The following is a 19,881-nucleotide window of genomic DNA, read 5'->3' on the forward strand; positions in this document are numbered from 1 at the left end:
AAAAAAAAAAAAAAAAAAAATAATAATAATAATCTAGATGTTTTCTGCTGTACTCTCCATTTTCTCACATTAGCATGTAGTAGTTTCTTTTAAAATTATTTTTATGCAAAAATGTCCCCAAATTCTTAATTTACAAGAATTTTCATGACTGCCAAGCATGTTGGTAACACGCCTATACGCAGCACTTGGGATGCTGAAGTAGGAGGATCACCCTGGGTTTGAGGCCAGCCTGGACCACCTAATGAGTTCTGGGCCAGCCAGAACTTCAAAGAGAGCCCTGCCGCAAAAAAAAAAGAGAGAGAGAGAGAAAAAAAGAATTTTCATGGCTTCAGAACAGTTGGAAAATACAGGACACTGATGTGTCAACTAACAGAATTCTGGCTGCTTCAAGAAATTATATACCATTTCATAAATGTTTGCATTCCAAGGACCACTAATCCTAAAATACTTTGAAAAATAAATTTCTATTTTTGAAAATTTTACAGATTAGTTCCCTCTAATGTTAGAGATTAACAATGAGCAACAGCATATTTTAAGGGATCAGGGAAGTTACACAATAAAGAACACTATCTTTTCCTAATCCATTCATTCCCCCAATTTTCTAACCACAGGACAATTCTTTTCTTATAATATATTCTAACATATTCTAAAGCTTATACCTCTGAGACTACACTGTGGAAAATTATAAATTATCAAGGGGGACTAGAGAAAAGAAATGAGCCAAAGATACAAATTAAAAGGCCATTCAAAATAATTCAAATAAGAAATTAGGAAAATAATTTGCAAAAGGGTGGTAGAAGAGATGATTTGCTATTTTCACACAAAAAACAGATTGACAAAAATCTATGTAATGAGGATGTGGAAATTGTTTACAAACAAGTGACTGAACATATTGCTTCAATCTGTGACAATACTTCCTGTGTTTGTAATGCAACAAGAGGAAGCACTAAAGGTAAAGAATTAAAACCTTGCTAGGCATGGTGGCGCACACCTGAAACTCTTGCACTGGGAGGCTGAGGCAGAAGAAACACTGTGAATTCAAGGCCAGCCTGGGCTACATAGTGAATTCAAGGGCAACTTGAACTACACAGTGTGACCCTGCCCCACCCCCCAAAATTAAATGGGTGTGGTGACATATCCCTATAATCCCAATACTCTGGGAGGCTGGCTGCTCAGGGAAGTTTGAACCCAGCCTGAGCAATTTAGCAACTTAGAAAGACCCAGTTTTAAAAAAATTAAAAATAGAAAATGCTGAGGAGGATGTATCTCAGTGTGAAGCCCCTGGATTGAATCCCCATACTGGAGGGGGAGAGGAATAACAGAACTAAACCACAAATTAATTGCTCAGAGTTTAGGGCCGAGGATGTAGCTCAGTGGTGCCCCATCTGCCTGTCAAATGCAAGATCCAGAGTTTGATTCCTGGTACTGGGAAAAAAACAAAATAGCTCAGAGTTTAAATTCTAAGAACGATGAGAATTCCTTGAAAAGCAGCATTAAAAAAAAAAAGTAAAAGGCTGACTCCTAAAAATACTAGCAGTTGAGAAGAAAAAGAAAAAGTTGACTGGAAGTCATGGGCAAAAATGATCAAATAGGGCCAGTGATGTAGCTCAGGGGTACAGCCTGCCTGGCAAGCACAAGGCCTTGGGTTCAATCCTGGTACAAAAAAAAAAAAAAAAAATCAAATAGATTGACCCAACAGTAAAGCATATCTTAGTGAAAGAAATCAAGGAAGCAATATACAGTGCCATGAGGAATTGGCAATAGAAGATGGGAAAAAAACCCACTGGACTTAGCAATAAAGTTCTCATTAGTAAATGGGGAGTTTCAAAAGTATGATGTCAACAGAAACGGTGGTAATAAAAGGATAAAGAGAAAATAAGAGCACAATCCAAAAGAAAACAACTTTTTTTAAAAAAGGAAAATTACTTAAGAAGTTTTTTAGGAAAAGATAAAATGAAAACTTTTCTCAAAAGGCAAGCTCAATGGCAGAATAAGTATCTGAAATAAGAGCATAGGAAAGGGAAACTTAAAAGGAAAGGGCCTATAGTGAAAGCACAAGGTATCATAAAAACATGGTAGAGGATAAGGAAATGTGATATATATTCAAAGTATCATAAAAATAATGTTCCATTATCTGGGCACAGTAGTACAGGCCTATAATCCTAAAATTTGAGAGGTTAAGGGAGATCATGAATTCAAACCCAGCATAGGCTACAGCAAGACCCTGCCACCCCCCCTCAAAAAAAAGAAAGAAAGAAAAAGAAAAAGGAAAAAAGCCCCATTAAAAACTCAGATTGAGGGCCGGGGATTTAGCTCAGGGTTCGGTGGCCTGCCTTGCAAGAACAAGGACCCAAGTTCAATCCACAGTACTAAAAACAAAAAACAAAACAAAAAAAAACTCAGATTGAGGGCCAGGGATTTAGCTCAGAGGTTCCACTGCCTGCCTCCCAAGTGCAAGATCCCAAATTTGATCCCCAGTCAAAAAAAAAAAAAAAACTCAGATTAAGCGAGGCATGGTGGTACACACCTGTAATCCCAGCACTTGGGAAGCTGAGGCAGGAGGATCGCTGTGAGTTTGAGACCAGCCTGGGCTACATAGTGGGTTTCTGCTACATAGTGAAACTTTGTCTCAGAAAAACAAAGCAAAAAAACCTCTCAGCTGAATCTGAAATAAGAAAATGTATCAAAAAAAAAAAAAAACCCAAAACTTACTACATGAGTCTCCAATATAAATTTCAAAATAAATACAATAAGAAAGAAATCCCATTTCATTCATTCATTCATTCATTCATTCATTCATTTATGGCTTTTTTGAGACAGGTTCTCACTATGGAGTTGAGACTGATTTGGAACTCACTATGTAGCCCAGGCCGTCTTGAACTCACAGCGATCCTCCTGCCTCAGCCTCCCGAGTGCTGGGATTACAAGCAAGAAATCTCATTTTAAATAAATACATATTCAAAACAGAATTTTAAGAACACAAGTAATAAAACAGGAATAAATTTTAATGGGACTATTAATTATCAAGCCATATCTACTCAAGTATCTCTAAAAAGTAAAAAAAATTCTTCAAAAAATCCACTTGTATCTTGCGTTTTTCTTTTTTTTCTTTTTACCAGCGATTGAACCCAGGCACAGCACCACTGAGCAAAATACCTGGCCCTCTTGTTTTTATTTCTATCAGCAGTAATTCAAACAACTAGAAAAAAATAAATCTGACCATTTACAAACTTATTTCTAAACTAACAAATTCTTAAAAAATAATCAGTTTTGCATACTTTGTAATAATATTTCTAGCATGTATAGCTTTGTATTTTATATAACAGGTTTTTCTCCTATTTGTATCTATAAAAAGAGAAGTAAACAGTTTTACCCTTAGATCCAAATCACTGTATCACTGTAATGTTTTTCCTTGGCCTAAATTTGTATTCATTCCTTAGGACGCTTACAACTTAATATATACACTCTACCATTTGATTGTTTGGCACGGGGATCAAACTCAGGACCTTGCGCTTGTGAGGCAGGTGCAGTGCCACTGAGCTGAAATCCCTGGCCCTACTCTACCATTTGAAGTAAGTTATTTAGAAATACACACAAATATAAACTCCTTAATTATGCAATTATACAAATTTTCCTGCCTAAAAATGTTATTTTCAAGAGAACTGTAATTTTAGTCAGAGGAAAATAGGCTTCTATTATATTCTACCTTTTAGGGTATGTCAAAAATATCTTCAGAACCTACCAATTGTTCTAGGGTATTAAACACATAGTTTCCTAAAACTGAAGATCTCTAACTAGTACCTTAAGTAAACTTGAAATTATTAGTGATATATATAAGAAATACCTCATTCCATATATAAAAATTAACTTGAAATAAGTCAATACTTAAATGTGAAAGATAAAACTAAAAACATAGGAGAAAAATTTAAATACAACGAAAAGCACAACCCAGAAAAACTGACAAGCTGAACTTCATAAAAAGTAAGAATGTCTGTTTCTCAAAGAGGCACTGTTAAGAAAAGGAAAGGTAATAAGGGAAAAGTAAAAAATATGAGAAAATGAAAAAATGGAAATGAAGTGTTTGTAAATGGGGAGGGGAGGAGGGGGTGAAGGGAGGGCAGGGACAAGGGGAAAAAATGAGAAACAAGACCTGTCATGTAGAGGTACAAGATCCCAATAATAAATGTAATTGTACATAATCTAAAATGTACCAATAAACTCAATTAAAAAAAAAAAAAAGAAAAGGAAAAGACAAACCATACTGGTAGATAATATTTTCAAATCACTTATCTGATAAACAATTTGTATGCAGAACATATGGAGAACTCTGAACAATAAAACAACACAAGTTTTTAAAATTCAGCAAAAGGTTTGGAGAAACTTCCCACAGACACACAGATAGCAAGCAAGTATATTAAAACATGCTCAACATCAGCAGTCATTACGGAAATGCAAATTAAAACCAAAATGAAATACTACAAATCAATTAGAGCATCTAAAGTCAAAAAGAACAATCATTCCAAGAATCAGTGAGGACATAGGGCAACTAGATCTCTCATACACTACTGGTAGAAATGTAAAATGATACAACTACTTTGAAATATAGTTTGGCTATTTTTCAAAAAATTAAAACTTACATGCCCCAACCATTCTACTCCTAGTAGTTATCCAAGAAAAACAAAAGCAAATGTCCATACAAAATTTGTACACAAATGTCCAGGGTAATTTTAATTACTAACAGCCAAAATGTGAAAGTAATCCAAATGTCCATCTATAAGTAAATGTATATAAACAGACTGTGGTACATCCATTCAATGGAAAATTATTCAATAATAAATACACAAAACAATATAGATGCATCTTAAAGAAATTAAGCTGAGAGAAAGAAGCCAGACAATGGGACACGGTGGTTCACACCTGTAGTCCCAGTTACTCAGGAGGGGAAGGCAGGATTTCTTGACCATAGGAATTTAAGACCAGCCTAGGAAACAGAACAAGAGCCCAACTCAAAAAGAAAAGGTTGGGGAGGCACATGCTACCAATCTAATGAGGCTAGCTATATAGGGATGATGTGGGAGAACACCCAAGATGAAGCTAAAGATGCAAATTTTCTCAAATTTCCCAGTTCAATGTGATAAATATTTAATGTACTTTAGACACTCAAAATCCTAGCCATTATTTATGTTCAGTCTTCCCCATACATCAAATTACTTAAAAGGGGTAGAAATAGATTAATCTGACAGTCTATAGTCCCCCCAAAAAGTTCAAGGACAAAAGGATTTAAATTTTCTTAAAGAAATAAAACTTTAAGTAGGAGATTTAAACAGACAAATACATACCTAAGAAATTCTACCTGACAGAATTCTAGTTTTAAATTTTTAGCAATAGACCACCAGAAGCTAGAAGAGGAAAAGGATTCTTCCCTAGAGCCTTCCAAGGGATACAGCCCTGCTCAGCTCTCAGTTTCAGACTTCTAACTTCCAGAACTGAGAAAAAATAAATTTCTAAAAAAAAAAAAAAAATTCTAGCGATAATAAATTTCCTAACTTTTCAATCTGAAGAAACCAAAAACAGCAATTATAAAAATCTAAAACCAGCCAGGGATTTAGTTCAGTGGCATCGCACATGCCTTGCAAGTGCAAAGTCCTGAGTTTGATCTCTAGTACAAAAAAAAACAAAACAAACCTAAAACCTCCTTCAAATTAGTCATTTTCATGTTCAATTCCTAAGATGATCAAAACTAAAAAAATGGAATTCCTCTGTAAGTTCAAATTTTTTCTATATCTCATAAGCAGTATAAACATAGTAAATGTGCTCAGCAAACTCACCATTTGTACAACAGATTCCCTTAATCGTGTTTCTTCTTCAGTCATGAGAGTCAATTCTTTGCAAACCATAGCAGCCAGTCCCACATCTAAGCATTCGGGGTCTGCTGCCATCTTGAAAATGAGCTCTTCATGTGAAAAGACACAATGGCGCCTTAGGCGTCGGTAATGATTTACACACTGACGTCCAATGGGCAACTGAAAACAAATTTCTGAATTAAATTACTTGCTTATAATGTATTCCAGAACAGAACCTCTATTTACCCCTCCACCCCTCCCTTTTATCATAAAGAAGACAAAACAATAAATTCCACTTAAATATAAAAGGCAATTATAAATATTAACCCTCCATGACCCAGCCGGAATTTCAAAGATCCTTCCCACAGAAAATTCTCATGATCTAAGATGCTAAGCTTCTGGCTTAAACTGCTGATTTTCTACTTATTACATGTATCAAGAAGCAGGAGTTCCCTAGTATATAAATGAGGCAGCAAACTTTTTTTAGATCAGTCAACATGAGGCTTCCCATAAAGGAAAAATATGGTAAAAATAAAAATTTTAAAAGTTCTCTCCATAAAAGCCTAAATGGAATTATTCAGGACCCGAGATTCCACAAAACAAAAAAGAACCGATGTCATTAGAAGGAAAAAAAAAAGAAAGAAAATAAGAAAAGGTATTATTTAAATACACTGGCTGACTTTCTTTTTTTGCAAGAACCAAGGCAAAGATGTTTTAGATCTAATCTAGAATTCTTTTTTAAATCAACCATCTTCACAGAAAGAGGATTCAAGAAGTGAAATCATAAAAAAGAGAAGTGAAATCATGAAATTATATATTATATACTGTTTTCCATAACAGTGTAATAAATGACTAAATACAATAATCACTTTTTACCAATCAAGAACTGTTCATATATACAGGGTTGGGGACATAGCTCAATGGTACAGCACAACCTCACCATGCATGAGGCCCTGTATTAGAGCAACAGCACCACCAAAAAAAAAAAGCTACAACCTACACACACACACTCGCTCCAACTTCAACTTCTTTCCTTTAAGTGAAAAACTGAAGTAACTGAAAGTTCACTGTTTGAATTAGGAAACTATAATATTAAAGGAAAAAAAAAAAAAGAAACTGAACCATTAAGACCTTTTAAAATTCATCTCCATTTTGATTAATAGCAAAAAGGAATCAGAGGTATCAGAACTTATGAGGCTCTCTCTGAATCAAGGAGTGTTTGCATACTCCTCAAAAAAACTATCATTCCCTACAATATATTTTGAATTTAAAATGAGCAAGCATCTTGACTATTAACAACATACAACTCTTTCATATCTTCATTCTTAAATATTTACTCTTTAATTTTTTTCAAGGCTATAAGAGAAAGTAAAAGAAAAATCAAGTACAGGGTTTCCAGTTTTTAATCATTACAAATATAAAAGAAAGCCATATCAAGTAAAGCTGATTATTCACTGTGACTTATAAAAACCCATTCTTCCTTTTTTTTTTTTTTCTCTCTGAGGCAGGGACCACTACTGTGGACCAGCCTGGCCTTCAACTCACTGTGCAGCCCTGGCTGGCCTCAAACTGGTGGCAATTCTGCCTCAGCCTCCTAAACGCTGGGATTACAAGCATGCACCACCATGCCCAACTTACTCTAACTTTTCATTGATATCTTCACCTTCTAAAGAATATCAACAACTCTCACGTATAATATTTGACTTGTTTGCATTATTGAGTGAATCTATTAGCATCTACTAGGGAAAAAAACGACTTAGGCCCAGTGAAATTAAGAGCTACCCCAGATTAAACATCAGAAAACAGCATGTTAAAGGTAGCTATCAACTCTTAACTCTTTATCTGAATTGTCCTTTTTCCTACCCTATACCACGTCAAGCACCATGTAAACCACAAACAGTAAAAATATTAGCTGAATTTTGAAAAATAGCTCAAGTGCCCAAGGCAAATCCCACATTTCCCAAGGCTTGCCCATACTAAATTATGCTGCTTCCAAAACCTAAATACCTAAAAACCAGAGCCGGGGATTTAGCTCAATGGTGCCACCACCTGCCTTGTAAGTGGAAGGTCCCAAATTGGATCCCAGGTAGCAAAACAACAACAACAACAAAAATTAAAAAAGAAGTTGTTTAAAAGTACTGGATTAGCCAGGCATGGTGGCACATGCCTATAATCCTAGCACTTAGGAAGCTGAGGCAGGAGGCCTGCTACAAGTTCAAGGCTAGTCTGCGTTACATAGCGAGACCCTGTCTCAAAAAATAAAAATAAACAAAAAATAAAATTACTGGGTTAAAATAAGACTACTCTCAAGCAAGACATGGTGTTACATGCCTGTACTCTCAGTATTCTGAAGTCTGAGGCAAGAAAATCACCTGAACCCTTAGGTATTCAAAGCCAGTATGGACAACATAGCAAGAGCCTATTTCAAGAAAGTATTTAAGTATTTGTTCACTAAGAAAACGTATTCATTAGCCAAAGAAGCAATTGTTCTTTCTAGCTTTAATCATGGAATTTAATAAATTAAGGTACTCATGGAAAATAGAAGACCCAATGTTATTAAAAGATTTTCCCCAAAATGTCACGAGGCAACAAAAACACAATTACTAAAAGAAAAATGAACAGCACATTATAAATGTGCAGTTTTTCCCCCGACCAACATGACCTAACCATAACTATATTTTCATATCTATCTCATATAAAAGTAAAACACCAATGAATGGCATTAGCATTTACACATTTTAAGATCAAAAAGAAGCATATTCCCTCAGAAAATAATCAGCTGCCCATTTAAAATCCAAACAGAATAGGAAAATGAATCTTTGAGAAAAGAATTATAAAACTTTCTAAATAAACAATGTGATGGAGACTCTGCTTAACTTCCTAAACTACAATAGCCATACCAGTCTCCACTGAAATATTAATGCCCCTATCCAGAACCCAGCTAAACAAATGACATCTAAGCTGCATTTTATAGTGGTGTTAGTACACGTACAACAGCCACTTGCTATAGAACAGACCCAGTCAGCAGTACAGAAGTTCACAGCTTCAGCAAAGTTGTAGCCCTGGTTAAATCCAGAATGATAGGCACGAGGAAATGTCACAACAAACTCGCCTGCACACTGATTGGTCCTGTACACCTAAATGCAAATTGAGAACAAGGATATTTAAAAAAAAAAAAGGAGAAGGAAGAGACATTTTATCAGTCAGATGGTTGTGGAAGCATTTTCTAAAATTGAAAATAATAAAACATTAACTTAAAAACACTAACAATAACATTAGGATTTAGTAAGTAGCCAGAATTCTACCTTCTTAAAATAGTCACTAATATAAGTAATTCATGGCAAAATCAGCATCCAAAAAATTCCCAAAGGGAAAATGCTACTCACTGGTAACTTGATAAAATATTTACAATTAAGGAAATTTTTTATCTTTGGGTCGCAAACAGTGCTAAAAAATGGAATTTCTCACTATCTTTAGATAATTTTTTGTTAACTAAATTAGCTCATACATAATTTTAGCCACAAAATCAGTTTTACTGAATGTTGTCTTATGATAATACTATGTCTTTTAAAAAGCCACAAATTATAGCATAAGTACACTCTTCTTTTTTCTTTTTTTAGTACTGGAGATTAAACCCAGGACCTTCACATTGAGCTACACCCCTGGCCCCACCCACCCCTCTTTTTTTGAGCAAGGAAGACCTCACTAAGGTATTCCAGACTGGACTTGAACTTGAGATTACCCTGCCTCAGCTTCCCAGAGTGCTGAGATTACAGGTATGGCCTATTGCACGTGGCTAACTCACTCTTCAAAGACAAAATAATACTAAAGTATTAATCTACTTTCTCATTAAAGTTATACTGAATATTATATGCAGCAAACTAGTTAAATTTATACTTTATTAAGTTATAGTAGTTTAAATTTGAGAATCTTTTAAAAAACTAAATTGAAAGGAGAAAACACACTCGTAGTATATTTTTACTTCATTATCAAGATTAAAAGTTGTGGCAACTTTATATAAAAAAGGATAAGTTAATTAGAGCTACCACTTAAAATATCTTTTTTTTTTTTTTTTTGGTTAAACAGCGGTAGTAAAAAACATGAGATCTTTGTTCAAAATAATATATAATGGTCATTTGAACAGGTAACTATACATAAAGTATGATTCATACCTTTTCTTAAGCAGATAAAAATTATTCCCTACAAAGTATAAATTTGAATTCGTCTAGAAGATAACTTTTCACTTTCCAGTTACAGAATAAAGCATACAGATGATTCTAACAAGAATTAAAATAACTTTTAAAATACTAAAATTAGACACAGAAGGACTCACAGGCACACCATGCTCCATTAGCACATTGGGGTTCATGATGGTGACTAATTGATGTAGCAGATCAGGCTGGGACTCAAATAACTCAGGGGCCAGCTCCCTCATCACCTCTTCCAGTTGTTCTGCAGCATGAGATGGTACACCATACCATGTCTTTGGCTCCCCCCTAGCAAAAGAAATGAATATTTAGCTAGGTAGAACATGGTACCAATGAGGCCAGAGTCTCTAATTTACACCCACTAAATTATAATTAACTGGGTATGACTCTCTAATCCCATCCCACCACATTATAATTACTGTGTCTTATTCAATGGCTACAGAATACTGCCAATCATTTCATAAATCTGTGCTATTGTTCATAACGGGAGGTAGGGATATGCTGCTAATTATCACTTCTATTAGAAAGCAGCAACTCAAAGCACATAAACTCTTCAAGGATATCAGTAACTGTAAGTTCAAACAAGATAGACACTACATGAAAAGTAAACACTGCTCCAAATGAGCCTGTACACTGCCTTTATTTATAGGTCCACATTCCAGTTATCTCCACAATAATCTAAGTAAAAGATGATCCTTAGAATATATATAATTCTACTCAATTCAATTTACTATCCAAGGAAATAAGCTACTCACCCATACTTTAGAAGGGTACATGTCTAGATACTCCCCCTTTCATCTCCAATATATTAACCTACTTTCAGGTAGAAAATACTTTTTTTTTCCTGGTACTGGAGATTGAACTCGGTAACTTGCATTGCGAGGGAGGTATGGTGCCACTGAGCTACATCTGGCCCTAGAAAATACTTTAGAAGTCAGTTCTCCTTAATATTATTATATCTTTTAAAAAGACTAGGGCTAGGGCCGGGGATGTAGCTCAGTGGCACAGCACCTGTTTGGCAAGTGGGAGGACCTGAGTTCAATACCCAGTACCAAAAAAAAATAGGGTAGGGCTAGAGATGGACCTTTGTGATACAGCACGTGCTTAGCATGTACAAGGCCCTGGATTCAATCCTCAGTACTAGAAATAAATAAATAAAAATTTCAGTAAGTATGTATGCCATACTGATCGAGGATATACATACCAATGCAAGTAGTTAATGGAATAACTCCAGTGATCTTCAATGTGCCAACAAAAAGAAGAGAAACACATTCCCACATACAGCCATGGCACCTTCATACCAGAAATATCTACATTAATGTGTGCAAGAACAGACTGGTCCAGGACAGGCATGTTATTCAAATTCCAACCAGAAATTGCATACTCCTATTAAAAAAAAAAATCAGAAATGACAAATGCTTAAGAGAAATCTCAAGAAAACCCTCTTTAAAAAAAACTGATGGACTGTTTTCTATTATCTAACATACATAATTTATGTAATTAGAAATTTAATCCTATCTCATTCCTACTTTATTTTCAGATTTCCCTTTATTTCAGATGCCTCTGGTTTACTCTGATGCACATGAGCAAATCTTATTACTTCCCAGCCCTCTGTAAAACAGGGTGAGACCAATTTTAACAAGTCTTATTACATTTCTACATTATCCCCAGTGGTCTAATTTCCCAAAATATTGATTACATAGAATGGTGCTAGACACTGTAAAGACAAAACACAAGATAACACCTAATCCTGAATTTGTGACAATATTGAAAGCTGGTATGATGCAGAAAGTCACCACTACCACTCCTCACTACAAAAATACCTAGAAAACTTGAATAAATTATAACACCGTTTCACAACTGAACTTGAAAGTAAAAGAAATGTTTCCAGAAAGAGAGAAAGCAAAACCAAATTTAAAAAGAAAGCTTTGTTAAAAGTTTCCACAAGGCTTTCTAACTAGATTTAGGAACAAAAGAATAAGCTTCAAACACATAACATATGGCTCTGCCACATGATATGGAGCCTTTAAATGCTTATCATTTTAAACAGAACACTTCTCAAAATGAAGACTAGAGAATTTATGAAGTCTATTACTATTATTATTATTATTATTTTCATAATAATTCTAAAATATTATCTACCTTTTTCATTAACATTCTTTGGCAATATAGCATGAGTTTTCCAGAGGAAATATGGTATGAGATAGCACAGGAGACTGAATACAGAGACAGAAATGATAATCCAACTGCCTTGTAGTAGAAAGTTAGTAACTACACCTGGATACCACTTACTGAGGAGTACAAGTTTATTTTTATACTCTTTTTTTGTTTTGTTTTGTTTTTTTGTTCGTAGCTGAGGCTGGTCTCAAACTCATAGTGATCCTCCTGCCTCAGCCTCCCGAATGCTGGAATTACAGGCATGTGCCACCACGCCCGGCTTATTGTATATACTTTTATATGTTTAGACATTTGTAAAATAAGAGAAAAAAAAATCCTCAAAGCAAAAGGTCAAATAGCCCATGGCAGAGCTAACAAGAGAAATCAATGAACTAGGAGACAGATTTCAGAAAATCATCCATAATGCAGCAGAAAAATATGGAAACTATGAAAGTATGAGTCATAAAAGAGAGAATTTGACTAGGAATTCCAAAAGAGAAATAACAAAAGCTGGCATGGTGGTGCACACCTGTAATCCCAGCACTCAGGCAGGAGCAGTGGCACAGCTCAATGCCACCCTGGGCTACATAATAAATTCAAGGTGAGTCTGGACTACATCTAAAGATGAGGAGGGGGAAGGGAGAGAGGGGATCCTATTTGATAAAAAAAGGAAAGTAGAAGGGAGGAAGGGAAGGGAGGGACTTCAGATACTATTCAAGGTTTTATGGTTGTTTGGACAACTGGTTGACTGAAAAATGAGTCTAGTTGAAGATCTACACATCAAAACTTCTAACACAAAGCAACATACAAATATTACATTCCAAAATGCAATTATCAAAGTAGATAGTTCTTTGGAGAACAATAAATAGTAATCACCATGGGTTTTGAATATTAGAAAAGCATCATGAAAAGGAAGACCCTGAGTTAACCTTGAAGGCTATATAATATTTGAATAGGACTTGGAGGCGAAGTTTAGTGGTAGATGTGCAAAGGGTCTTGGTCCAATCCCTTGCATTAAAAAAAAAAAAAAAATCAGAGAGCTACAGGAATGCAAAAGGTAAATTACAGAGAGGTACAATACACTAGTGTGGCTGGTAAAGAAGCACTGATAAGAGCCAGACTCAGACTCAAAAATATAGGAAATAAGACCAGAAAGACAGATTTTTTTTTTTCTTTTCGGTTTTTTGAGATAGGGTCTTACTATGTAATTGAGACTAACCTGGATCTCACTATATAGCCCAGGCAGGTCTTAAACTCACAGCGATCCTCCTGCCTCAGCCTCCCGAGTGCTGGGATTATGCCCGGCCAGAAAGACAGATTTAACGTTAAGGACTAAAAACCTTAGAGTTTATCCTATATTCAAAAGGAAAATAAAACATTTTAAAAAATAAAACTAAGATAAACACTATTTTTAAATATTTGAAAATTTGATTACAATTTCAAACACAGAATTACATAACAGATTCCCCCATGAATCTTAAAATTTTAAGTGAAGACATGTGTATAAGACTGCCAAAAGAATTACAGGGCAGGATCAAAAAATATGGTGAACATTACTTTTTTTTTTTGTCATTTGTTTGTTTTTACTTTACAGTAAGACACAATGTCCTTAATCCTCACTTCAAACATACTTCCCTTCATTCCTGCCACTTCTTGAAGTAGTTCTGAAAAAGACTTCGGTGAGCATCTTCATGAGGTGCCAAATGCCACTAAAGGCATGCTCATAAAAACGTTACACTGTACCTTATCCACCTTATTTAATGGATCTGGCACCATGCAACTTCTGCTTCTTCCCCCAAATCAAAATGACCATGATAAGTAAATGTTTCGAATCCATTATGGATATCAAGGTAGTCAGAAGAGTGCAACTGAAAGACACCAAAAAGGACTTACACAACTGCTTCAGAAAGTGGCAAGAATGATGGTATATATGTGTTTGAAGTGAGGAGGCATAATTAATGGGGGATTAATGGCAATGTGCCTTTTACCTTAATACATTTTTTAAAATTAAATGCTCACTATATTTTTTATTGTGTCTGGCATGTAGAAAAGAAAAACACAGCAGACCTGAGACTGGTACCCTTCAAAAAGCCTGCCAAAGTTTGGCCCTTGGCTGGTATCTGGAAAGGGGAATAATGAACAGTTCCCTACACTAACAGAAAACCTCTACTCCACGGTAAGAGTGGATCACTGTGCCTGGACTGTACAATACACTTTATGCTGAACATCAGCTTTCCTTCTGGGTGTCTGGTATTTTGGAATATGTTTTAACAAAAAGTGCTCCGGTCACCAGCCCCAAATAAAAAGCTTGAGCACAGAGTCTTCCTGCTAGACAACTTCTCCACATATGTTGGCATAATTTGAAACTGGAGTAATCACAGACATCTTTTTAAAAAGAACTCTTAAATTACTGCCAATTATAGACGGAAAGAAAACGAAATAGCAGCAGGGACAAGACAATCAGTTGCTTCATGCATCCAGCTTCACAAATCTGACAGAGGACTTCATGCATATATTGCACTTTACATGCATACTTGAAAGCCTGCCTGCCCAAATACTAAAGGAAACTTATTTTAGAACTATCATTAAAATCTATCCTTTTAGGGCTGGGGATTTAGCTCAGTGTTTCCACCACCTGCCTCACAAGCGCAAGGACCCGAGTCCAATCCCTAGTACCAAAAAAAGAGAAAAGAAAATCTATCTTTTTAAAATGAAAAAACAGAAACAAAGTCTTTGTAAATAGGGAAGGATGAAGGGGGTAAAGGGAAGGCAGGAGTATGGGGAAAAAACAAGAACAAAGACCTGTCATGTAAAGGTACAAGATCATGAAGATAAATGTAACTGCATTATTTGCTCTAAATGTATCAATAAACTTAATGGAAAAAAAACACTTTATTTTCCTCAAAACAAAGTAAGTCATTTTCTAGATTTTAGAACAGGAAAAGCTAGGCAAGGATTTTTAAATAACATTAATGTTTTAAACTAATTAAATTAGTTTTCAAATTTAGAGTTTTGGGGCGTTTTTTATTTGGTGTTGATAGTGGTGCTGGGATCTGAATCCAAAGCCCTTGTACTAAATGAGCTACATCCCCAACACTTTTTTATTTCGTGACAGGATCTTGCTGAGTCACTAAGATACCCAGGCTCAAACGATTCTCCTGTCTTAGCCTCTCAAATGCTAAGACTACAGGTATACACTACCACACTCAGCTTAGAGTAAGATAATTTCAAAAAATATTTTAAATTCATGGAGTTTTTGTTGCTGTTTTGTTTCACTTTTCCTGTTCAGTGCTGGAGATGAAATGTATGTTAGGCAAATGCTCTTACCCCTGAGCTGTACCTCTAGCACTAAATCTGTTGTTTTTAAAACTGAAAACTGCCAGGCATGGTGGCACATGCCTGTAATCCCAGCACTTGGGAGGCAGGGGCAGGAAGATCACCACAAATTTGAGAACATACATAATGAGTTCAAGGCCAGCCTGAACTAGACAGTGAGATCCTGTCTCATAAATAAATAAATAATTTGTATTGTCTAACGCCTACATATTTATTATTTTAAATTGACGTGATCCTTCAAGATTAAAGAAAGGTGATTTTTCTGTGGAAAAGCTAAAAAAGGCTGGGATGTAGCTCAGTGGCACAGTGCTTGCCTAGCCCGCACAGGACCCTAGTTTCAATCCCTAATACCACAGAAAAAAAGGAAAAGCTAAAAAGCTCAGGAGAGTTAGCAAAAACATAGATAATACTATGTGCACCTCTTCTTCTGGCAACATCTTTCTCCGACCATCCTTCACTGGAAATCCACTTCCAAAGTCTTTTGAGGAAATATCAGCTCCATACTCCACAATAACATCTTCTTCAATGCTGCTAACCAGCCGCCAGAATTCCTTTTCTACTAGTTCTGTGGGAACCATCTACATAGGGAAAAAGATGACAGGTTATTAATCCACTATAACTACAATCTACTATAACATAATACACAGGCCAAGTAAACACAAATTTATGATGAAATTAAAAAGCCTAATTTTCCACAGCAAAAATGACTGACATCCTAGTTTTTTTCACTAAGAATGGGGGAAAGCTAAAAGTATTTTGAATATGGATATTCAGAAAAACATAATGAACTTGAACTGCTTTGTTCTGAAAGCAGCTGTTTCTCAACTACGAAGGACAAAGATGAACCAGAACATCAAGAAGGACTAAGGAAATGAAAAAAGCAAGGCCAAATTTTAATAGCTTTACCAATTTTTTTTTAGTACTACATTGCTAGGAACTTAAAAAGCCTAGATCCCCTAGGGAAAACAAAGCAAACTACATAGTACGATTGACTACACAAAACCAGTGATAACCAAATAAATACTTCATGCTTCTCTATAAAGGAATACTCACAGAGGGATAATAAAACAATTTAAGCATCAATACAGATTTCTCCATAGGATAGTACAAACTCCCCATTAAGAGAGTAAAATAAACAAATAGCCAGGTGTGGTGGTGCAGGCCTGTAATCCCAGAACTCAAGAGGCTGAGACAGGAAGATCAGGAATATTGCTCTGAGTTCTAGGCCAGCCTGAGCTACACAGAGTTCAAGACCCACTTGAACTACATAGTGAAACCCTGTCCCAATGAATAAATGAATGAAATGAAACAAATAGATGCTAGACCTTTAATTTTAAGACTCAATATTCTCTCATCCTTTTCATGCCATCCCTATTTTCTACAAAGTATTAAAAATAAAAAAGCAAACCAAAACCTTTAGACTTAGAAAAATCTTTGTGCCTCTCCCAAATGGCTTAAAAGATAGTTACTCACATGGACTGGCATATTGAAATAATCAGACTTAAAATTATCCGCCATCTCTCCAAAGCTCTGAAGTGTATATTCTCGTATGGCTTGTTCAAATCCAAAGGCTTCTCGAGGTTTGTTACATTCCTGGAAAGGAAAAAATCAACTAAGATTAACTCAATTAAACTGTAATTTAAAAAGCACTTAAAGATATAGGTGTGGTGGTACATGCCTGTAAACCCAGCAATCTGGGAGGGAGAAGCAAGATCTCTGGTTCAAAACCATATGGACAATTCATCAACATCATGTCTCAAAATGGGGGAAAGGGAAGGAGGAAAAAGAAGAAGGGAGCAAAAGAAGAGAGAAGAAAGGGAAAGGGGAAGGACAAAAGAGGGGAGGAAGGAGGATGGGAGGGAGGAAAAGAAGACGGGAAGAAAAAAGAGGGAGGGGTAGGAAGAGGGGAGAAGGGAAAAAGAAGGAAGAGAGGGGAGGGGGGAGGAGAGATGTGGAAAAGGAAAGGGAGGGAGGGGAAGAAGGGGAAAGCAAAGGTAGGAGAGGAAGGGACTAAGCTCTAAGGTAGTACTTTGATTAGCTCCTTAACTGAAGCAAACTAACCAACCCTAGACACAATAAAACAAGTATTACTTGGGCCGGGTATTTAGCTCAATGGTTCCGCCACCTGTCTCAAAAGCACAAGGTCCCGAGTTTGATCGACAGTACCAAAAAACAAAACAAAACAAGTATTACTATAGTCCACTGCAAAATAATGTAAGGAAATAGTACTCCAGAACCTGAACTTTTGTTCTTAGTCTTGCAGTAGGAAGGTAGTAATGAAATAGCTTTAAACTGCAGTTGGCATTATGCTCGGCCACCAAGACATTTTTTAAATTTTAAAGACATTTTAAAGATGACATTTGTCATTTTTAGCATCCATTAGATCTGGTCATAGAGAAAATAAATATTTATGGAGAAAAAAAAGGTTGTGGATATAGGCTACCCACTGCATTGCTAAGATTATCTGGCTAGGAAAATGGTTTGCTCACACGGCCACTATAATTGCCATGACCAACACCCAGCTAACTCCTTTGCTTCAATGCCCTATCATAAGGTTTTGTTTTTTTTTGTTTTTGGTACCAAGGATTGAACTTGGGACCTTGTGCTTGCGAGGCAGGTGGCAGAACCACTGAGCTAAATCCCCAACCCTATTAATGACATTTTATTAAAATAAGTAAATATACTAGGCTTTCATAACATCAGTATTTTTAAATAAGAAAAACAGTATAATCAAGTCAAAATGTGTACAAGGTAAAAGACACCATCAGTTTATTTAATAGCACAAAAATATGTATAAATCCCAAGTTCTAAAACTTTGTGTCCAATTATAGATTAATGTTTAAAAAGACCTACCAGTTTTCTTCAGTTTTATTCCAGCAATATGAATACTCTGACCAGAAATCTCATTCAACTGAAGCAATAAATAGAAGTGCCTCACCAAGAGTAAGAAAAAGAAATTTTGAAGGCAAGTAGCCCCAACATGGTTGTTACATTTCTATTCAGTACAGAACTTTTTTAAAACCATGAAAAATTTCAATTCTAAAGAACCTATTTATATGTATGTGTACATGCATGCATTACTTTTTTTAGTTAGAAAAGGATCCATAAAGTTTAGGCTTGTACCTCAGCAACACACTTAGGACACCTCCAGTCTCCCTTGGGAACATCAGGTAGTGGTGGAATTAGACAAAATGTATGATAGCTGTCATCACATCCATCACATAAAAGCAATTTATCTTCATTGTTTCCCCGACCACAAAACATACACACATAGAGATCAACCTGTTAAAATAAATAAATAATGAAAGTCTAGTTGCTATAAAAAAGAATATTAAATTTCCAGGACCGCTTTAATTAAAAGACAAAACAATGCACACTAAAACATTAATTTAAATCCTGAATATCTACTTTAATATTTTAACACTTTAATAGAATTTCCTAAATTTTTCTTCAGTTTCTACCAAGAAATCATAAAAACATATCGAATTGTTAAACACTACAAATCTAGAGTATGTAAAAATTAATCTGCATTTTAAAAAATGGTATTATTTCTAGATATAAGGACTTTTGTGTAAAGAATGAAAATAAAAAACTGCCTATAATACAACTCAATAATTTACAAGTATTCATGAGTATCTGCCAGGATTGGTTCAAAGATTTTTGCCCACCCATAACCACACCCACACCCAGCCCCCTGGGTACCAAAATCCACAAATGCTCAAGTAAGGATATACAATGGCATAATATTTGGTTATAAAAGTACATGCATGGCCTCCAATATATTTTACGCTATCTCTAGATTATTTATTATACTCAATACAATGTGAATGCTTGCTATGTAAATAGCTGTTATACTGTATTGCTCATGTCAAGAAAAAAGATCTGTACTTCTCAATACAGACACAGTTTTTTAAAAAATATTTCAATCTATACTTGGTTCAACCCACAGTTGTACAACCTAGGGATACAAAGGACGAACTGTATTCAGATTCACACATTCTCTCATTTAATCACCCAAAAGGTATATGAGCTAAGGGGAATAGACTATGTACATGAAACAAAGCAAGGTTAACATTACATAAACCAAAGGAGTAAGTTCAGATTTGCCATCAAATCTTCTAACCAAATAAGCCTATTAAACATACAAGTAAAAGTAAAAACCAAAATTAAAATAAATCCTTTCCCTCCTAACATATCCCAAAGCACTTACAAAGTTAACAGAGAGAGTTCCTTTCCGTTGTCTCATTTGCATGTTAAATGCGTCTGACCTGTTGGTAACTTTTCGTCTTCGGGTGACCTCATCTTGAAATAAAAAGTTATATAATAATAGTAAAAAC

General features: G+C 35.4%; 1 protein-coding gene across 4 annotated transcripts in view; it reads right to left on the minus strand.

Moving 5' to 3' along the window:
- Kdm5a (lysine demethylase 5A) overlaps positions 1-19,881 on the minus strand; it is a 123,694-nt gene that overhangs the window by 79,036 nt on the left and 24,777 nt on the right. For all 4 annotated transcript variants that reach the window (XM_033760742.1, XM_010630329.2, XM_010630327.3 and 1 more), the window contains exons 7-14: positions 19,755-19,846; positions 18,668-18,826; positions 17,018-17,137; positions 15,964-16,122; positions 11,256-11,437; positions 10,177-10,339; positions 8,861-8,980; positions 5,829-6,023 (exon numbers count right to left, since the gene is read on the minus strand). In XM_033760742.1, coding sequence (XP_033616633.1) covers positions 5,829-6,023; positions 8,861-8,980; positions 10,177-10,339; positions 11,256-11,437; positions 15,964-16,122; positions 17,018-17,137; positions 18,668-18,826; positions 19,755-19,846 — 1,190 coding nt within the window. The remainder of the gene's footprint in view (positions 1-5,828; positions 6,024-8,860; positions 8,981-10,176; positions 10,340-11,255; positions 11,438-15,963; positions 16,123-17,017; positions 17,138-18,667; positions 18,827-19,754; positions 19,847-19,881) is intronic.

Source organism: Fukomys damarensis, unplaced genomic scaffold (genome assembly GCF_012274545.1).
Source record: "Fukomys damarensis isolate Sample0158 unplaced genomic scaffold, DMR_v1.0_HiC HiC_scaffold_5, whole genome shotgun sequence".
NCBI classification, from domain to species: domain Eukaryota; kingdom Metazoa; phylum Chordata; class Mammalia; order Rodentia; family Bathyergidae; genus Fukomys; species Fukomys damarensis.